Source organism: Panthera tigris, chromosome E3 (assembly GCF_018350195.1).
Source record: "Panthera tigris isolate Pti1 chromosome E3, P.tigris_Pti1_mat1.1, whole genome shotgun sequence".
In the NCBI taxonomy this organism is placed as follows: domain Eukaryota; kingdom Metazoa; phylum Chordata; class Mammalia; order Carnivora; family Felidae; genus Panthera; species Panthera tigris.
Genome location: NC_056675.1, coordinates 31,253,060 through 31,269,217, shown reverse-complemented (window position 1 = coordinate 31,269,217; position 16,158 = coordinate 31,253,060). Strand labels below are relative to the sequence as shown.

Below are 16,158 nucleotides of genomic sequence, written 5' to 3'. Positions count from 1 at the left end.
CGCCCTTTGCGTGACGTTCTCAGGGTTCATCCGTGTTGTAGGCGGTGTCAGTGCTTTCCTCCTTTTGTGGGCTGAGTGGTCTTCGGCTGCAGGGACGAGCGCCTTCTGTTGATCCATCAGTCCTCCACGGTGGCTGTGTGGGTGGTTTCCACTTCCTGGTTATTAATAATCTCCTCGCTCTTGTGTCGTATCTTCTCTTTCGTAGAAACTGTGTTCTTTTTCTTAGATTTTTTTGTCTTTTTTTTTTGTTTGGGGGCGGGTTAGGATTTTTGGAAGATTGCATGTCTGAAAATGTTTTTACTTTCTTACCACAGGGTTTGGCTTGGTACCTAATTCCAGGGTGGAAATAATTGCCCTCAGGGTGTTGACAGCACTTATCACTTGATCGGTCCCTAGCTTACAGTGTTGTTCGGAAATCTAAGGTCATCTAGAACTTTCTGTCATCTGTAAAAGTTCTTTCTCCACTCCGGAAGTTAGCACCCTCTTCAGTTTGTCTCTCTTGACATGAAATTTCCCTGTGAGGTGCCTGAGCATGGTTCACCCCTCGTGCTGTGTGCCCACTGGGCTCTTCTGTCCCCACACCCACCTCTCTGGTTCTAGGACATTACTTGAATGAAGTCTTTGATTTCCTGGTCTCTGTTAACTTTTTTTCCCCCCTTCCCTTTCTTGGTTCCTCTCAAATGGTAATTCTCCGTTTCATTTTTTTTTTTTCCCTTTTGTTATCCTTTGGCTCTGTCTTCTGGACATTTTCTTACCGTCTGTCCTTTGTATCTAGTGTTCCCTTACTTCTGTCCCAGTTTGGCTTTCCAAACGAGTCTGTCTTTTTACTCTGTGCGTGTGTGCCTCTTTTTCTTCTTTTTAGACTCCTCTCTGTTCCTGTTTTCAGCTATACTGTCATCTTCTGTCTCTGGGACTGTGACCGACAGTTTGCAGATTCTCGAGTGTATTTTTCCCTAATTTGTGTCTCTCCCTTACAAGATGTTCTCTTCTGTCTGTAGATTCTGGTCTGGGTTTTCCGTCTTAGGTGCTTGTCTCAGACATGAGGCGATCTCTGGCCATGTGCTCTGAGATAGGGGTGGGGTGCCACAGAGCCGAGCTCTCTGTGTAGGAGCTGTGCTCGTGCCCTGGTGGGGTGATCTGGCTGTGCTGTGTCACTGCAGAGCCCCTCCTATCAGCCCCTTCCGGTCTTTTCTTCAGCCTGTTAAAATTCCAGGACAATCCTTTGTACTCCCTGCTTAGGGGTGTATGTTGGCTTCCAGCTGCTGGGGAATGGGAAAGGAGGAATGGAAGAAGTTCAGCAGTACTGTTTCTCACTCTTTTTCCTCTGGGGTACCCATGCCTTTGGCTCAGTCCAGACCACTGTTTCACCTTCTCTGGAGAATAAGCCCTTAATTTTCGGCAAATGGTTTCTCCTTCTTCTTCTCCTCCTCCCCCTCCTCCCCCTTTCCCCCTCCTGTCCCTCCTCTCCCTCTTCTCCCTCTTCTCCCTCCTCCCCCTTCCCCTCCCCCTCCCCCTCCAGTGTTTGTTTATTTTTGAGAGAGAGAGAGGAGCGGGGGAGGTGCAAAGGGAGAGGAAGACAGAGAATCCAGAGCAGGCTGGGAGCTGTCATCACAGAGCCCGATGCAAGGCTCGAACCTATGAGCTGTGAGATCATGACCTGAGCCGAAGTCTGACACTCAACTGACTGAGCCACCCAGGCACCTCTGCAAATTGCTTCTTAGACAGACTTTTTTATCTTTCCTCTTGACATTCAGCCCCATGTTTACCCTTCCCCCCCTTCTAGAAATGTCTTGTATTAGCACTTTGTCAGCTGTTGGCGAGTTGTCCCGTTTGAATGAGATTGTATTTTGGTGTTGTGCACCTGCAGCCCAGAAGGAAACTCTCTCAGGTCTGTCTTGTTGCTCGCCAGTGATTGGCCTGCTTCTTGGCTTCTAGAATTTTGTCGTCTTGTCCCCTCTCTCATTCCCTTTCTTTCTCAAGGGTGATGCTGCTAGAATTTTTAAAATTGGTATTTCAATGGGACTCAGAAGATGCGAGCGTAAATGAATGTGTTCAGTCTGTCACCTTGAAGTGGAAGCCCTTTAAAAGTTCTCTTAGTACCTATTTCCGGTTGCAGAGGGTTCCTGGGTCACTGTCCTCAGCACTGGCTGGGCTGCGGTCACTCCTGGGATGGGAGCAGCTTAGGACGCATTCCAGTGGGATGTGTGTCGTCATTCAGGGCCCTGCTGCCTCTGGGCCTCTATCTCGTGGCCTGATGGGGGCTCCGGGAGAGGGCTGAAGGCAGAGCCGCAGTCGGTGCAGACTCAGTACCCCCAGTTTTGCTTAGCCTTGGCCCACTTTCTCGTCCTCCCCCAGTCTGTCCAATTGCTGGTGCCAGAGGGGGGCTGGCCTTCACTACCATCTCCTCAGTCGATGGGGCGTCCGGGAGTTCCAGGAGACGGAATCCGCTTACCTGATGCTTCTTTCTGGGCTTGGGGCTAATCCACATTCTTGATCCACGCCAGTGGGGCACTTCCTTCCTGTCGGTGTTCCCTTGTTTTTCTTGGAATTCGCCTGCTCGTTCCCAGTTCTCACTTCTTGTCCTTTTCTACAAAGCAAGCATTCATGGATGCGACTCTCAAAGGAGGAGTGGCACCCGCCCGTGTCTTCTGTGCTCCTAACTCCTGCGCTGGCCTGGGAGCCAGTCTCTTGTTTGGATGGCCTTGCTGGGGATTCTGCATCGGTTGTCGAGTGTTTCCCGAAGCTGCCTAGCTTCCACGCTAAGTACGGTTGGTAAACGTTCATTCTTAGCGGTTCTGCGTCTGCCCCGACCCCTGCCGTTGACGTCCAGCTGTAGGCGGGCGGTCCCGCGCCGGGGAACTGTGCTGTTGGAGAAAAAGAAATGTGACCAACATAACAGGTGGAAACGGAGGCTCCTACGTCTTGCCCGTGCGTCGTCTGTCTTGCCCTGGGATGGGGAGTGGTGACCGGGCGGTTCCCCAGACTTCTGTGCGTCTGTCCCTGCGACACTTCTTCCATTCTTACCATTCACTTCATTGTACTTGTGTGAAAATGTCGGAGGGGTGAAGTCATTAGTAGTTGGGATCTTTTTTCTGCCTCATCAAAAGCACTCTCTCTGTGGAGAAACCATTTGGCAAAGACCAAAACATTTTTTCACTGGGAGAATAACTTTTGGTTACTGTGAAAATATTTATGGGGTTTCTTTGTTTTCCTAAAGCTGTCCCAAACCTTTGGAACGTTGATGGAGAAGTTGCAGTCACTGAGCAGAAGCCGGGAGAAGTCGCCGAGGAGCTGGCGAGCTCCTACGAGAGAAAGCTCATCGAGGTAAGGCTGGCTGTCCCTGTGCGTTTACCCCCATGGTGGCTGCTTCGTGGACTTTCCGGAAACAGGTCCAACCTGTCGCACAGATGGTAGCAGAGCAATCAGACCCTACCCCCCCTTCCCCACCAACAAAGCAAAACACAAAATGGTGAAAGCATTGTGCTTGGTGAAGAAAACCTAGAGCAGGTTCTTCGAAAATATTTAATTAGAAAGTCTTGGTGCCTGTGGCAAGGAAGGAGAGAAAACGAAAATGTGATGTTAAAAGTAAGCAAACAAATGGACCCTTGGATTTGGAGATTACAGACAGGAGAGAATATGACAAACGACTTTGTGCTCAGCAGTGCCCACGCGTGGATGAGATGGTCTCTTTCCGAGGATAACAGGGATTATCCACATGAATGGAAGACGAGGCCGGCTCGCCTGCAGGGCACCAAACAACCGGAAGAAAGTTGTGAACATAGAGGAGGTCCCTAGGAGATAGCAAATCTGGATGCTTTTATGGCCATTTTGCTCTTTGTGCTTCCTTAAAGCATCATCTCTGTCTTTATATCCACGTGTCTGTATCTTGGTTCAAATGTGCATTATGCCAATATCAAAAAATCACAAAGACGGCATAAAAAAGAAACTATAATCCACATTAAAATGGGACTTATTTAGGATTTTAAGGATGGCCTAATGTTAGGAAATCAATCAAGTCAGCTTATTAATAATGAAAGGTGCAACACCAGATAGTGATCTTGATTGGTATTAAAAAGTGATTTGATAATGTTCATCATCTCTATTTATATCTAACAAAAATACTTTTCATTGATGTAGAGTTGATATATAATGTTTCAAGTGTACAACATAGTGAGCTGACAGCTCTATGATAAAAATATTCCTGATAAAGAATAAAGGCGGGCACCTGGGTGGCTCGTTGGTTAAGCCTCTGACTCTTGACTTGGCTTTGCTCATGATCTCCCGGTTCGTGAGTTTGAGCCCCATGTCAGGCTCTGCACTGACTGTGTGGAGCCTGCTTGGGAATCCTTGGGATTCTCTCTGCCCTTCCCGCTCTCATGATTTCTCTCTCTCTCTCTGTCTCTCTCTCTCAAAATAAATAAACTTAAAAAGAAATCTTTAAAAAAATTAAAGGGACTTCTCTGATAGGATAAACTTTTTTTTTTTTTTTTTTTAAATAAGAAACCTTTAATTGTCACCGTACTCAGTGGTAAAGCTGGAGGGCTAAGTTTTCAATTAGGTAACTCATATGTAAAATATATACTGTATAAGTGCATATCTATGTTGTATATGTTGTGGTCACATGGCGGTAGTATTTATCAGAAGTCGTGCACGTATACACCTATAAGTATACAACTCTACTTGTAGTACTTTCTGAATATTCTACGGTGTGTTTTATTTTGGGAATCAGGAAAATACCCACTATTACCCTGGAGACATGCCTGACCTTGAGGCAGGTCTTTGAGGAGGAGCCCCTAGGCTCATCTCTGGTTCCTCGACAGCCTTGTGGTCTGTTTCATTGTGTTGCTAATGAAATCTAAAGATGGGAGGTGAGAGACAATTTGAATTCTAACTCTAGGGAGCTCAAAGGGGAAAGAGCTGGGGTCTTAGCACAATAGGCTGATAGGGGAAGAGTTCCAAACCAGGATGGAAGGGCCTGGGGAGACTGTCCCCTCAGGGCCTCTCGGCACCCCAACACCTATCCTTGAAGCTCTATTCAGTGGGGTCGTTGACCAGAGTTGGCTGCTGGTGCTCTCAGGTGCTGGGCCATCAGTGCCTTCCCAGAAAGCCAGGGTGGAGAGGCAAATGGGCCCCCTTCCTTCAGGATTGTGGTAGCCTGTGTGTTTGTCTCCCCCAGGACCTCGAGTCCCCGGGAGGAAGAGACTATCTGTTCTCATCTGTGTATACTCAGCTACCATTCATCGGCAGGTGGTAATACGAGTATTTTTAAGTTCTCCTAGGACAGGCATGTCTCTGGTTCGTTGAATGAATGAAGAGCTCTTGAGCTCAGAACGGTGGCAGGGTTCTTCTCAGAGTGGAAGTGGGTTGGTAGCTTGTGTCCCTTCAGGAAAACTAGGGCCAAGTGTTGAGTTGTAAGGACTTGGTTCAGACCTGCTCACATTGCAGAGATTAGTGCTCCTGTCCCCTGACTCCTTTGAGCATGCTCAGCCCCAGGCCTGAGGCAGCGATCCACCTGTAGGTTGGTCCGGCCGGAGAGCTGACCTGCTCTTTGGTAACTCTGGCTGTGAAGGCTCGAGAAGACCTTGGCTGGCTGCTTGGCCCACTGAGCGAAGCACCGGGACATTAGTTGCTTGATCTGGTGTTTAGTGGGTTCCTGCTTTCTGCATAGGAAACGGCAAGGACAAAGGTCCTGTCCAGGGAGAGAACAGGCAGGTTCTAGGACCAGAAAGGAGACCCTCATGTCTGGAACAGAGCAGACATGTGGAGAGATGTAGTGCTGTGGCTGCTGAAGTCGGTGGGCCAGATGACAGTGCTTTGGAGGCCGTGTGTGGCCGTGCCACCACCTGCTTTGACTGTGACAGAGTCTCCCCATCTCCCTGAACGGAGTTAGTGACGTCCAGGGAAGGTGGCGGTGGGGTACGCTTGCGTTGTCGTTCTTGTTAGCTGCCGCATCGGAGGGGGTGGTGGTCGGGGGCTAAGAATTGGTCTCGTCAGCCTTAACTTCCTGTCTTGTCGTCCGCAACCTCCTTACTCCGGGACCAGTAATAGAGTTGATGGCCATGGCGGAGGAGCGGGGAGGGACGGGAGCCTGGAGCAGAGATGGTCCTTCAAAGGCATTCGGTCCCCCAGACTGATTTTTCGTTAGGTTTCTGATGGCACAGGGAGGTCCGTCTGTCAGTGATCTTTTGTCCGTGGCATCTCTTTACCCCAAGACTTTTGCCGAACCCTTTAGGTTAGCAGTAATTGAGTGCTTTTCAACGTTCTTTGTGATGCTTATCTGTCATTTCATTATGGTTGGTTGTTACCAAGGAGATCTAAACACGTGTCTGTGTGAAGTAATGAAAGCATGTGGGGGAAGAGTTGATGCACTTCCTTAATTTCAGGAGCAGAGGGAGAAGCGACCTTCCATTTTAAATAATAGGACTGTTTGAAGAACCCCAACACCTGAATTACTTTTCGTGATTCGTTCCAGTGAGAGGGGAGTTCCTGAACATTCTTTTCCTAGATGTCTCTCAGCGTTGAAGCCGCCTCGTCCACCCGTGCACACTGCATACACATCGGTGCTCAGTGACCTGGATCCCGTATCCCTGGCAGCTCAGGACCCAAAGTCTACACCGTGAGTCGCCTTTGAATGGCTGGAGAGCATCAGGGACCAAAGACTGGCGATCGAGAGATGGTTCTTGACACCCTGTGATGGTTAACTTCTGAAAGCAAGAAGGAAGGGAGAATGCTGGCAGGTGTAGGCTCACCTGGCGAGGGGAGAGAACACGAATATTATTTACCAGCCACTGTGATTCTCATAGCTCGCTGTTGGGTGCACACTTCTTTCCGGGCCACGCGCTAGGAAAGCCTTTACGTGGATGAACTCATGTGATCCTCAGCAGACTTCATCAAGGAGGACGCTGTTCACAGATGGAGCTTTGAGAAGTTGAGGAACGAGCCCAAGATTTTTCGGCTTGCTAGGCAGCAGAGCTGGATTCGAATCACCCAGGCCTCCCAGCACGAGAGCGCAAACCTGTAATCTGTCTGCCACGCTCTGGAGGGCCGCTCTCACGGGAGAAACAAAGGCTGGGCCTGACCGAACAGAAGGGATGGTCCCTGGTCGTGTTGGAGAGAATGCGTGGAGGGAGGAAAACGAGCGGTAGAGAACAGGGATGATACGGCGCCAGCCGTTCACAGCGGTGCTGGGGGGAGGGCACACCGGCACCCTTCCTTAGTTGCGGCAGAAGGGTGTGATCTCCTCGGTGCGGCAATTACCTGCTTGTGTAGCAAGTGGAATAGAGCCCCAGGCTGGGAGCTCCTCGAGGGAACCGTAGATGTTATCTTTTTAACTGCATGTTAATTGCCCGACATGGTTCCAGCACACAGTAGGAGCTCCCTAAATATTGAGCCGAATGACAGTCTCTCGAGCGGATTCAGCTGTTCACTGCGATGTCTGTAGAAAGTGATGTGACTTAATGAAGCCCTGGGTTGCGAGGGCGTCTTACGGAGCACTGCTATAGCTCAGGAGGGATGTGTGATGAGAGGAAACAGGGGTTCTTCAGGGGAGGCAGACTTGTTTCTGGCCCTCAATTTCAGGAGGAATTCGAGCCTGGAGAGGACACTGAGGGACAGACAGACAGACCATTCCAACTCCTATAGCACGTGTTTATTGAGGACCTTCTAAGTGTCCAGCCCCTTCTTCCTTCCTTCCTCTTCCTCTCGTGGCCTTCCCATCCCCGGGAGCCATATGGCTGATGGTTCCAGGAGGTGGTCATAGAAGATGTGAGTTGAGGCAGAGACGCCTCTCAAATGGCATTTACTTCCCTGGATTGCGTTTTCCTTCTTTTCTGGTGGCGTCTTTGATATCTCACTGGTGGGTACCACTGGCTCCTCATCGCCCCCAGGCTTGGTCCTGGGGCACAAAGATGAGAAAGAGCTCAGGCACCTTATGGGAGCTTCTAGAGTGTGCCTCCCTTTTTCTTCCATTACTGTTAGTAAGGACGTTTGAAATTGCTTTTGTAAACTTTGTATCTATCTTGAGGATCTAGCCATGGGGAGCAGTTGATTTGTGCTCACCAAGGGTCTTGAGGGTAGAAGATAATGGATGCGTCCAAGGAAGATGTGTTCTAAAAGTCTGCTTTACCTCCTTTAAGGACAGTTCCTTCAGTTTAGAGTCCTTTGTAGAGGTTTCCCAGTTCTTTTCCTCCAGGTATGTCAAGAAGAGTGTAAAATGTCTGTGGCATTTGACTTTGTTCCTGCATTTCTTGAGCCCCTCCTTCTCCAGCTTTATGGCCTGCAGACCACACTTGTCCCCCATCAGAGAGACGGAGCACAGGTTGTCACTCCCTGCCGTGTGTTCCGGGGCGCTCCTGTCCTAAGTCCTCATTTCTCTGTCAGTAAAATGCAGCCAGTGATACAAATGGGTAGGGCTAATTTGAGGAGGCATCTTCGGGCCTTCTTTTCTCCCTTCTGGTTTTTGTTTTGTTTTGTTTCGTTTTGAGGGTTGACCTCGCCACAGCTTGCTTTCACGGAGGGGAGAAAAGCCAAGTCCTCTGCCCTTCCTTGGCACGGGGGCGGGAGGGTGCCTGAGCCAAGGCAGAGGGGCTTTAACTCTTGCGTGAACAGCAGCGGGGCGTGGGAGGCCCGTTCATTCAGAAGCGGTTGCCTGCGTGCTGTCCGCATTCCCGTTGAACTTGGCAGCACTATTCTGGGTCCAGTCCTTTATCGGAGCCCGTTTTCTCCCACTTTTCTGTTCACAGCGATGATTTCTTGGTAGTTTAGAGTCTGTTTCTGTTACTTACCTCCAAAGTACCCCAGCTCATAAGAAGCTATATATATGCAGTTGACCCTTGAGCAGCCGCGTGGGTCCACTTACATGGGGATTTTATCCAGTAAATACGGTATAGTACTGTAAATGGGGTTTTCTCTTAACGTTCTTTATTGTAAGAATACAACATATAACATACACCATACGTGTTAATTGGGTATGTTATCGATGAGGCTTCTGGTCAAGAGTCAGCCATTAGCAGTTAAGTTTTGGGGGAGTCGGAAGTTACATGCAGATTTTTGACTGTGCGAAGGTCACGCCTGTAATGTCCACGTTGTTCAAGATCACCTGTGGGTGTGTATTAGCAGTAGATGACATTTCCGTTCATTTCCCCTTACAGTCTCTGCTTGCCAGGCCTCCTTTATACCTCCCTTCTCTGTACCCAAGTTTTTTTTTTTTTAATTTTTTTTAACGTTTATTCATTTTTTTGAGAGACAGAGACAGAGCGTGAGTGGGGAAGGGGCAGAGAGGAGACACAGAATCTGAAGCAGGCTCCAGGCTCTGAGCTGTCAACACAGAGCCCGACGCGGAGCTTGAGCCCACGGACCGTGAGATCGTGACCTGAGCCAGAGTCAGACACTTAACCAACTGAGCCACCCCCACTCCCCTCTGTACCCAACTTCTGAGGTATGGCCCTGCATCCCTGCTATTAAATCGCCAGTTCACCTGCTTCAGAACTGCCAGCCCCTCCTCTCTGCAAACAGGTTTTTACTTCCTCCCGTGTGTCAGGACTCAGCTAGCTTTTGATTGATTTCTCAAATTATAGGATACTTATCATTTACTGTGTGAGTGTAGTTGGTCCCTGAATTTTTGCTCATGGGTGAAATAAATGGTATATTAGCAACATTTATTCTCATTATAATGGCAGGTTACTATTAATGGAAAAGTAAGCTGCAGCTGGCTAAAAAAAACCATATTCATAACCACATGCTGGAGATAATGGAAAAGTTCCCTGAGGCGACCTGGACCTTGGGAACGGTCAGACCGCCAGCACTTGATTCATAAATTGGCCCCAGTGGCATGAGGCCATCTTGATGGATCTGAGAGTCCTTTTTATACGAAAGAAGGATGATGAACTTTGCAGTAGAGTACCAGATTCCATGTAAGGACTCAGGGTGAAGAACCCTGAGCTGAGATCTACATGAGACCTCTGCTCCTAGTGAAAAATAGGGTTTGAGTTTGTTTTTGTTATTTTAGTCACAAGGTGCTGAGTGATTAAGAGCAGGCTCTCCCCTCGTGGTGGGGTGTGGAACTGTTTTTTCAGAAAGTAAGACCGTTGAAGTGTTGTCACCTACGAGTGAAACCTGGCAAGGAGTTCTCTTTTCTGGAGGGGTAGGTGTAATTCTCACTAAAATGTGAATGACAGACAAGACTAAACCTCTAAGGGCTTCTCTAAATCTTTTTATTTTGGAGACGTGGCAACATGTACAAAACCCAGAATAGTCTCATGAGCCTGTGTATCCCCATCTCCTGGCTTCAGTAGTGACCCACCTCTTCACCACTCTCGCGTCTTCTTTGTCCCAGTCTCCTGCGCAGTCTCTCACGGTATTGTGAAGCAAACTCAAGATTTCATGTAACTTCATTCCCACTTATTCCAGAATGTATTTGTAAAAGGTAAGAGGTTTTAAAACGCACACACACAGACAGTCCCGGCGAATCTCAGATGGGAATATCGGAGAGAGGAACTTCTGTGAACAGAGCACCTTTCAGAGGGCCCCTTGCTTCCGGATCCCCCTCCTCGGGGCAGAAGGAGCCTGGGAGAGGAAGCTTAGCCTCTAGTTCGTTGAGGACCGCCCAGCTGGGGTCTTGTCTTCCTGTGTGGGCCTTGCTTCCGTCCGACATTGGTTCCAGCTGGTACTGACCATGGCTGTGTCTCCAGCACAGCCACACTGGCCCTGCGCTGGGAGCGCTGGGAACTGAGGAGCTCGGAGAGGAGTGACCGGGGCTTACAAAGTTTCCACCAGCGCCCTGGGCCTCCCGGACCCCCGTGTGTTGATGAATGAGCTCATTCCCTGATGATGACCTCAGAAGAGACAGGCTGGCTCCCACAGGCGGCTCTGCCAGTAGTCGTTAAAAAGGGTGTTTTTGCTGTGGATTCTTCACGTGTATTTAAGAGTAGACAGGACAACACGTGAGCTTCCACGTGCGGTCCGTGCTCCTCCACCCTTGTGAACTCGCGCGGCCAGTCTTGCTTCGTCCGTGTATCTTTCCACTTCCCTGTCTTCTCCTTGTGTTGGAAGCAGATCCAAAGCATGGCCTTGATTTCATCCCAAAGTATTTTAATCTCTTACAAAACATAGGGTTTCCCCTTTCTAAAAAAGAAAAGCAGCCTACGCATATCACTATCCTACCTACAAGTCAGCAATAGTTCCTTAATATCATCAAGTCTCTGGTGAGCGTTCAGATTTCCAGTCCAGACACACGTTTGACTCATGTCCAAATGGGACCCATCCACATACTGTGATTGGTTCATAGACCCCTAAGGTCTCTCAAACTACAGGTTTCCCACCTGTATCTTCCCTGGCCCCCTTGTTTTTCTTGTAATTTATTGAAGAAACTGGAGAATTTCTCCCACCAGTGTTTTTGAGGGTTTATTATGTACTTTGATTTTTCAAATTATAGGATGCTTATTGTTTATCGTATGAATGTAGTCATTCCCTGAATTTTGCTCATGGGTGAAATAAATGGCATATTAGCAGCATTTATTTTCATTATGATGGCAGGTTACTATTAATGGGAAGTAAGCTGAAGCATAAAGCTGGTAAGAACGCTCTGTGATGTGTTTGGCTTCTGGTGACATTTATGTAAAGAAAAGCAGCCACTAATCTATGGTAATGATGGTGACAGCAGTTAGCATAAATTGAGGGCTTACTCTCTTCCTAGGCATGTGCTGATGGTGGCACTTTGGATTGTTTAATGTTTGGTACATCCTCACAGATGAGGAAAGCGAGGCTTGGAGCGGAGAGCCCCGTCCGAGGTCACAGGGCTTGCGTGCGAAGAGCCAGCACGCGACCCTGGCCGTCTGACTCCCACACCAGCGCTTTCGCTCTTAGGGCCTCCTGATGCCCAGCTAGGAGGAGCCGGGCCTTCCTGGCTGCCTCTAACTTGGCTTTTTCAGAGCCTGGGCCGTGAAGGCACTGACCAGTGAGCCGGCCATCAGCTTGTCAGACCCGGGAGTTACGGCAGGGATGAGGAGGGGTCATAGAGATAAATTCTCACTGACACGCTCCATACCCGCAAACAAACCTGAGTGCTTGCTCACACGGCGGGCAGCTCCTGGTGTCGGTCGTGCTCAGCAGATGTCCGCAATCTGCTCCTGTGTGCACACGCTCCCCACCCAGTGCGACAAAGGAGGAGCTCCACTCTTCTCAGCGCCCCTTTTCACCGGGCGGGCCGTCTTTCTTCGCTCTGGCTCCCTGGTCTTTCGGGGGCACGTTGCCCTAGGCAGGGCGTTGCCAGCTGCAGGTGACACCTGTGTCCCTGTGTGGCACGCGCACGCCCCAGTCTTGGTAGCGTCTGGCCTTGCCCATCTTCTGATTTCTCTGAGACCTTCGGGCCTCTCGTTTCCCATGTCCTGGTGGAGTCACTGCCCTCTGGTGATGGTGACAGGCCCTGCGGTTGGCTCACTGTCTCCACTTGGCTGCCTTCCCGTTCTGTTGAAGTCTCATTTCTGGTTTTGTCTCTGATCTGGGAGTCTGGCGTCCTTGACAGTGAACGGATGAAACTTTCTTAGACACCAGGGAAAATGATCCACTCCTCCTTTTTTGGGAAGTAGATAAAAAAAAAGTTGTAATTGGGGTGGCTGGTTTTGAGCTTTTCAGACCCACACTCTTTTGGGCCTGTTTTATATTTGCTTTCCTCCTTGAAGCGGGAAGTGGCTTCTTGGAGCTACTTCTGGGTCCTCAGAAGGAATCGTCTCTACAGAAGTGGGTACAGGAGGCGTTGTCCTGTTGGGGTTGGGCTCAGTGTTGAGAATAGGCCAGGTGAAGGGACAGAAGTGTCCCACCCCAGGCCACCAGCCAGCCCACCAGTAGCGTCTAGGAGGTATCCCTGGCAGAGTGGAACTATAGCAGGTGGGGGTGGGGGCCAAAGGCTGAGACGTGGAGGAGGGAGGGGTTGACTTTAATGCTCGAGGATGGAATGATGAAAAATGGCTCCAGGCTGGGTTGGTCCAGGCTGTTTCCTTGCATAAAACTCAAAATGGCTCACCTTTGCATTTAGACAGATTTAGACGAAACACGTTTTTAACATGTTCACACCGTAAGACCCTGTGTGTTACAGCTCGTGCCTTCTCTTTGAGACACAGGTCTCCCCTCCCTCCCAGCTTGTTTTAGTTCCCAGATGTGTGTGTTCTCCTCTCCAGACCTGCCCACAGGCTGCTCTTCACCCGAATCCCTGTTCTTTCTCCGTGCTCCCCCCCATTTGCCCCGGCTTCTGCCTTGCATCCTTCAGATCTTCTCCCAGGAGCTTTCCCCGTCACCCAGCTGCCCTGCCCAAGGCCAGGTTCCGTTCCCCAGGTGTCTCTTCGCAGCCCTGTCTGCTGTCCTTGTCGTGCAAGTGCCGTGTTGTGTGCCGGCCTGCCTGTGTCTTTGTTTCCCCTCCCCCTCATCCTCTTCCGTTGCCTTGTTCACAGTTGTAGTCCTGGCACCTGCCGTGACCCCTGCCACCTGGTTGGTGCTGGTGCTTATCTCACGGAGGAGGTATTTGGTTGCAGGTGGCGGGGACTCTGCTGTGTGTTTATCAGGCCTGGCCTGTGTCATTGCTGTCCTCCAGGACGAAGACGACTGGGGCATTCCCTGTCTCCCTTATGGTTTGGTCAGGACCCTGTGACGGCTGCTGGCCGTTGGGCTGTCAGTAGAAGTGGCAAGTCTCGTCCAAAGCTGAAGGCTAGAGTGGATTTTCTTCGCATTTCTCCTGTGGTGACCCTGGAAGCTGTGTGTTCTGTGTGGTGTGGCTACAGACAACACTAGCCTGGGTTCCCGAGTGGCTGCTTGGAGGGCGCGGTGCGGCACGCCGCTGGGCCCCCTACAGGCTGGGTGAGAGCGGGAGCAGACCGGATCTGCCAGGCTTTGCTTGTTACTGTGTCAGAGCAGCACCTACCCTGACTGTCCCCAGGAAGAGTATTCCTTGATCCCAGGGAGACACCGGCTTTAGGTGTGGCTGAATTGTGAGATGCGAGCTGTGTTACCAGGTGCCTGTAGCCCTCTGTCTGGCCCCCGCCTCTACCGTTTCTGAGTTGGCATCATCTTCTGTGGATGTCCCCCTCTCCTCGGCCTGGTCATACATGGCTGTGATAACCCCTGGACAAATGTTCTTGTTTGAGGTTCCCATGCAGAGGAAAAAGCAAGAGTTTCCTTCCGTTCCCAGCAAGAGGCTTCAGCTGACTCGGATAGAGCCGGCTTAGATCCCACACTCCCTTTCCAGTCAGCCGCAGGATCTCGCTCACGTGCTAGGCTAAGGGAGGGCCCTGTTCACACACGCAGGCGGAAGGCTGGGGAGAGGGGGCCCCACATGAAAACTGAGACCATTGCTAGATGGGAAATGGGTGCCAGAGAGGTAGATGCGAGCATCCACGTCGGTGCTCAGTGAACGTTTGAATGAGTAGATGAAAGAACAAACAACGTCTTGAGTTGCCAGCCGAGTCGATACATGGATGAATGACCCTCGTCCTTGCCTTAGGGGCTCACAGCCTACTGGGGGAGCCAAACAGTGATTTCCAGCAGCAAGGGGTCAGAGAACCAAAACGAGTACCACAGAGAAGAGAGGGTTAGCTGCGAGGTCTGGTGGTGGAGGGGACATGGTTTGGCCTAGCCCGGGGAAGATAACGCCAGCACTCTTCCATTTCTAAGCTGGGGTCTGCAGGCGGAGCAGGCATTCACCACAGAGACAAAGGAAGGACGGTCCCGGCTGCGGGAGCAGTGTGTACAGGGATCTGACCAGGTTGTCAGGGGGACACTGGCTGACGGATGACGGAGGCAGAAGCAGAGCGTCCTTTATCAGTGCTATATCCATCGGACACGCCTGCTAGCGTCCTTTTCGCTGGCTCCGATTAAGATTTGTTTTTCCAAAAGTGGTACGATTGGAAAATGTTCTCTTCCCTCGGCCTTCTCCTCTCCTCCTGCTCCTCGCACGGGCATCCATGGGCTGTCACATGTCCCTCCTGCTCGCCGCTCTTGGCCCGTGACAGCAAGCCCCTCGCAGAGCCCGGCCGGCCGTCTCCAACCGTGCAGGAAGATGTCGTTTTCCGGGTTCAGGCGGTGGTGCCGAGAGACTTTGGTTTCTTAACTTCGCTCTGCAGTTGGGTCCTGGGGGACGACGCCTGAAGACGATCAGCTGGAGCGGGTTGCGGCCCTCTGGCTCGGGTATGATTGGTCAGCATTTTGTGCTAAGCGTTGTCTGAGGGGGCCCTGTCATTTCAGAAGCGGGGCCCGGCTTCTAACAGCTTGATGTCATTGTTTGCTTTATCTAAAAGGAAGTAAAACCCTCTCTCCCCTCCCCATTCTCCACCACGGAGAGGCTGGTGCAGCGCCGTGGCTCTGGGGATAGGTCTGCAACAGCCAGAGGTTCGACTGTCTTAGCTTTTGTATAAGAATTGCCACGGACGTCCGTGCGAACCGCTTTCTCATGTGGAATAGGTAGAAACTTTCCCCCAAAGTGCCTCACGCACCTGGAAATGGAGGACTAGATGAACGAATGGTTAGGTGCAAATGAATACAGTTGATGGCACTTAATAGGCCCCTACTGTGTGTCAACAACTGCACTGGGACATCGCACACACCCTCTCATTTAATCAGCATAGCCGGTCAGGAGACCGAGGCTCAGAGAGGTTGAGCAGACCGTCCCCAGTCACACAGCTGGGACGTGGCAGCACTGACATTGGAACTCCGTTCCCATGCCGGCGGGGGGGTGGGGGGGGTGCTGTGATCCTGCCACCTCGCCCTTCAGACAGTGCCTTTGTGTACGGAGGTGCCCCTGGGATTGGACGGCCGTCTTTGGAGGTTAAGCTTACCATTTGTTTCCTGACACATTTTAGGACTGTCCTCTAGTAGAATACCTTTCTAAAACTGGAAATAGCCCCAAGACGGGAACGGGAGCGGCTTTGAGGTTTCTTGCCTCCTCCTTGCTCATTACAGTGCAAATTAATCAAATGAATTATGTAGCTCAGCTAATAACTCGCTTTGATCCAATAGCTCTGTAGAAAGAACGAGTGGAACATTTTTATTTAATCCACTTTGGGGGCATAGTTGAGTGGATAAAAAAAAAATAAAAGCACAGAGTATCCGTTTTATCCATGAGTTTTCAGCCTTCCTGTTGTTTTGGGCGGGTGTCTTTCTTCATAATTGTTAAGG

At 50.5% G+C, this 16,158-nt stretch overlaps 1 protein-coding gene across 7 annotated transcripts in view; it reads left to right on the top strand.

Moving 5' to 3' along the window:
• Positions 1-16,158, top strand: part of SNX29 (sorting nexin 29) — a 495,580-nt gene that overhangs the window by 254,705 nt on the left and 224,717 nt on the right. For 5 of the 7 annotated variants that reach the window (XR_006212700.1, XM_042972465.1, XM_042972468.1 and 2 more), the window contains one exon: positions 3,218-3,324. Coding sequence is in view for 6 of the 7 variants with exons in the window: in XM_042972465.1 (XP_042828399.1) it covers positions 3,218-3,324 (107 nt within the window). In the remaining variant the exon portion in view is untranslated. Of the gene's footprint in view, positions 1-3,217; positions 3,325-3,662; positions 3,869-6,472; positions 8,026-16,158 lie in introns of those variants that run through there. The other 2 variants (XM_042972471.1, XM_042972469.1) reach the window with 2 other exon arrangements.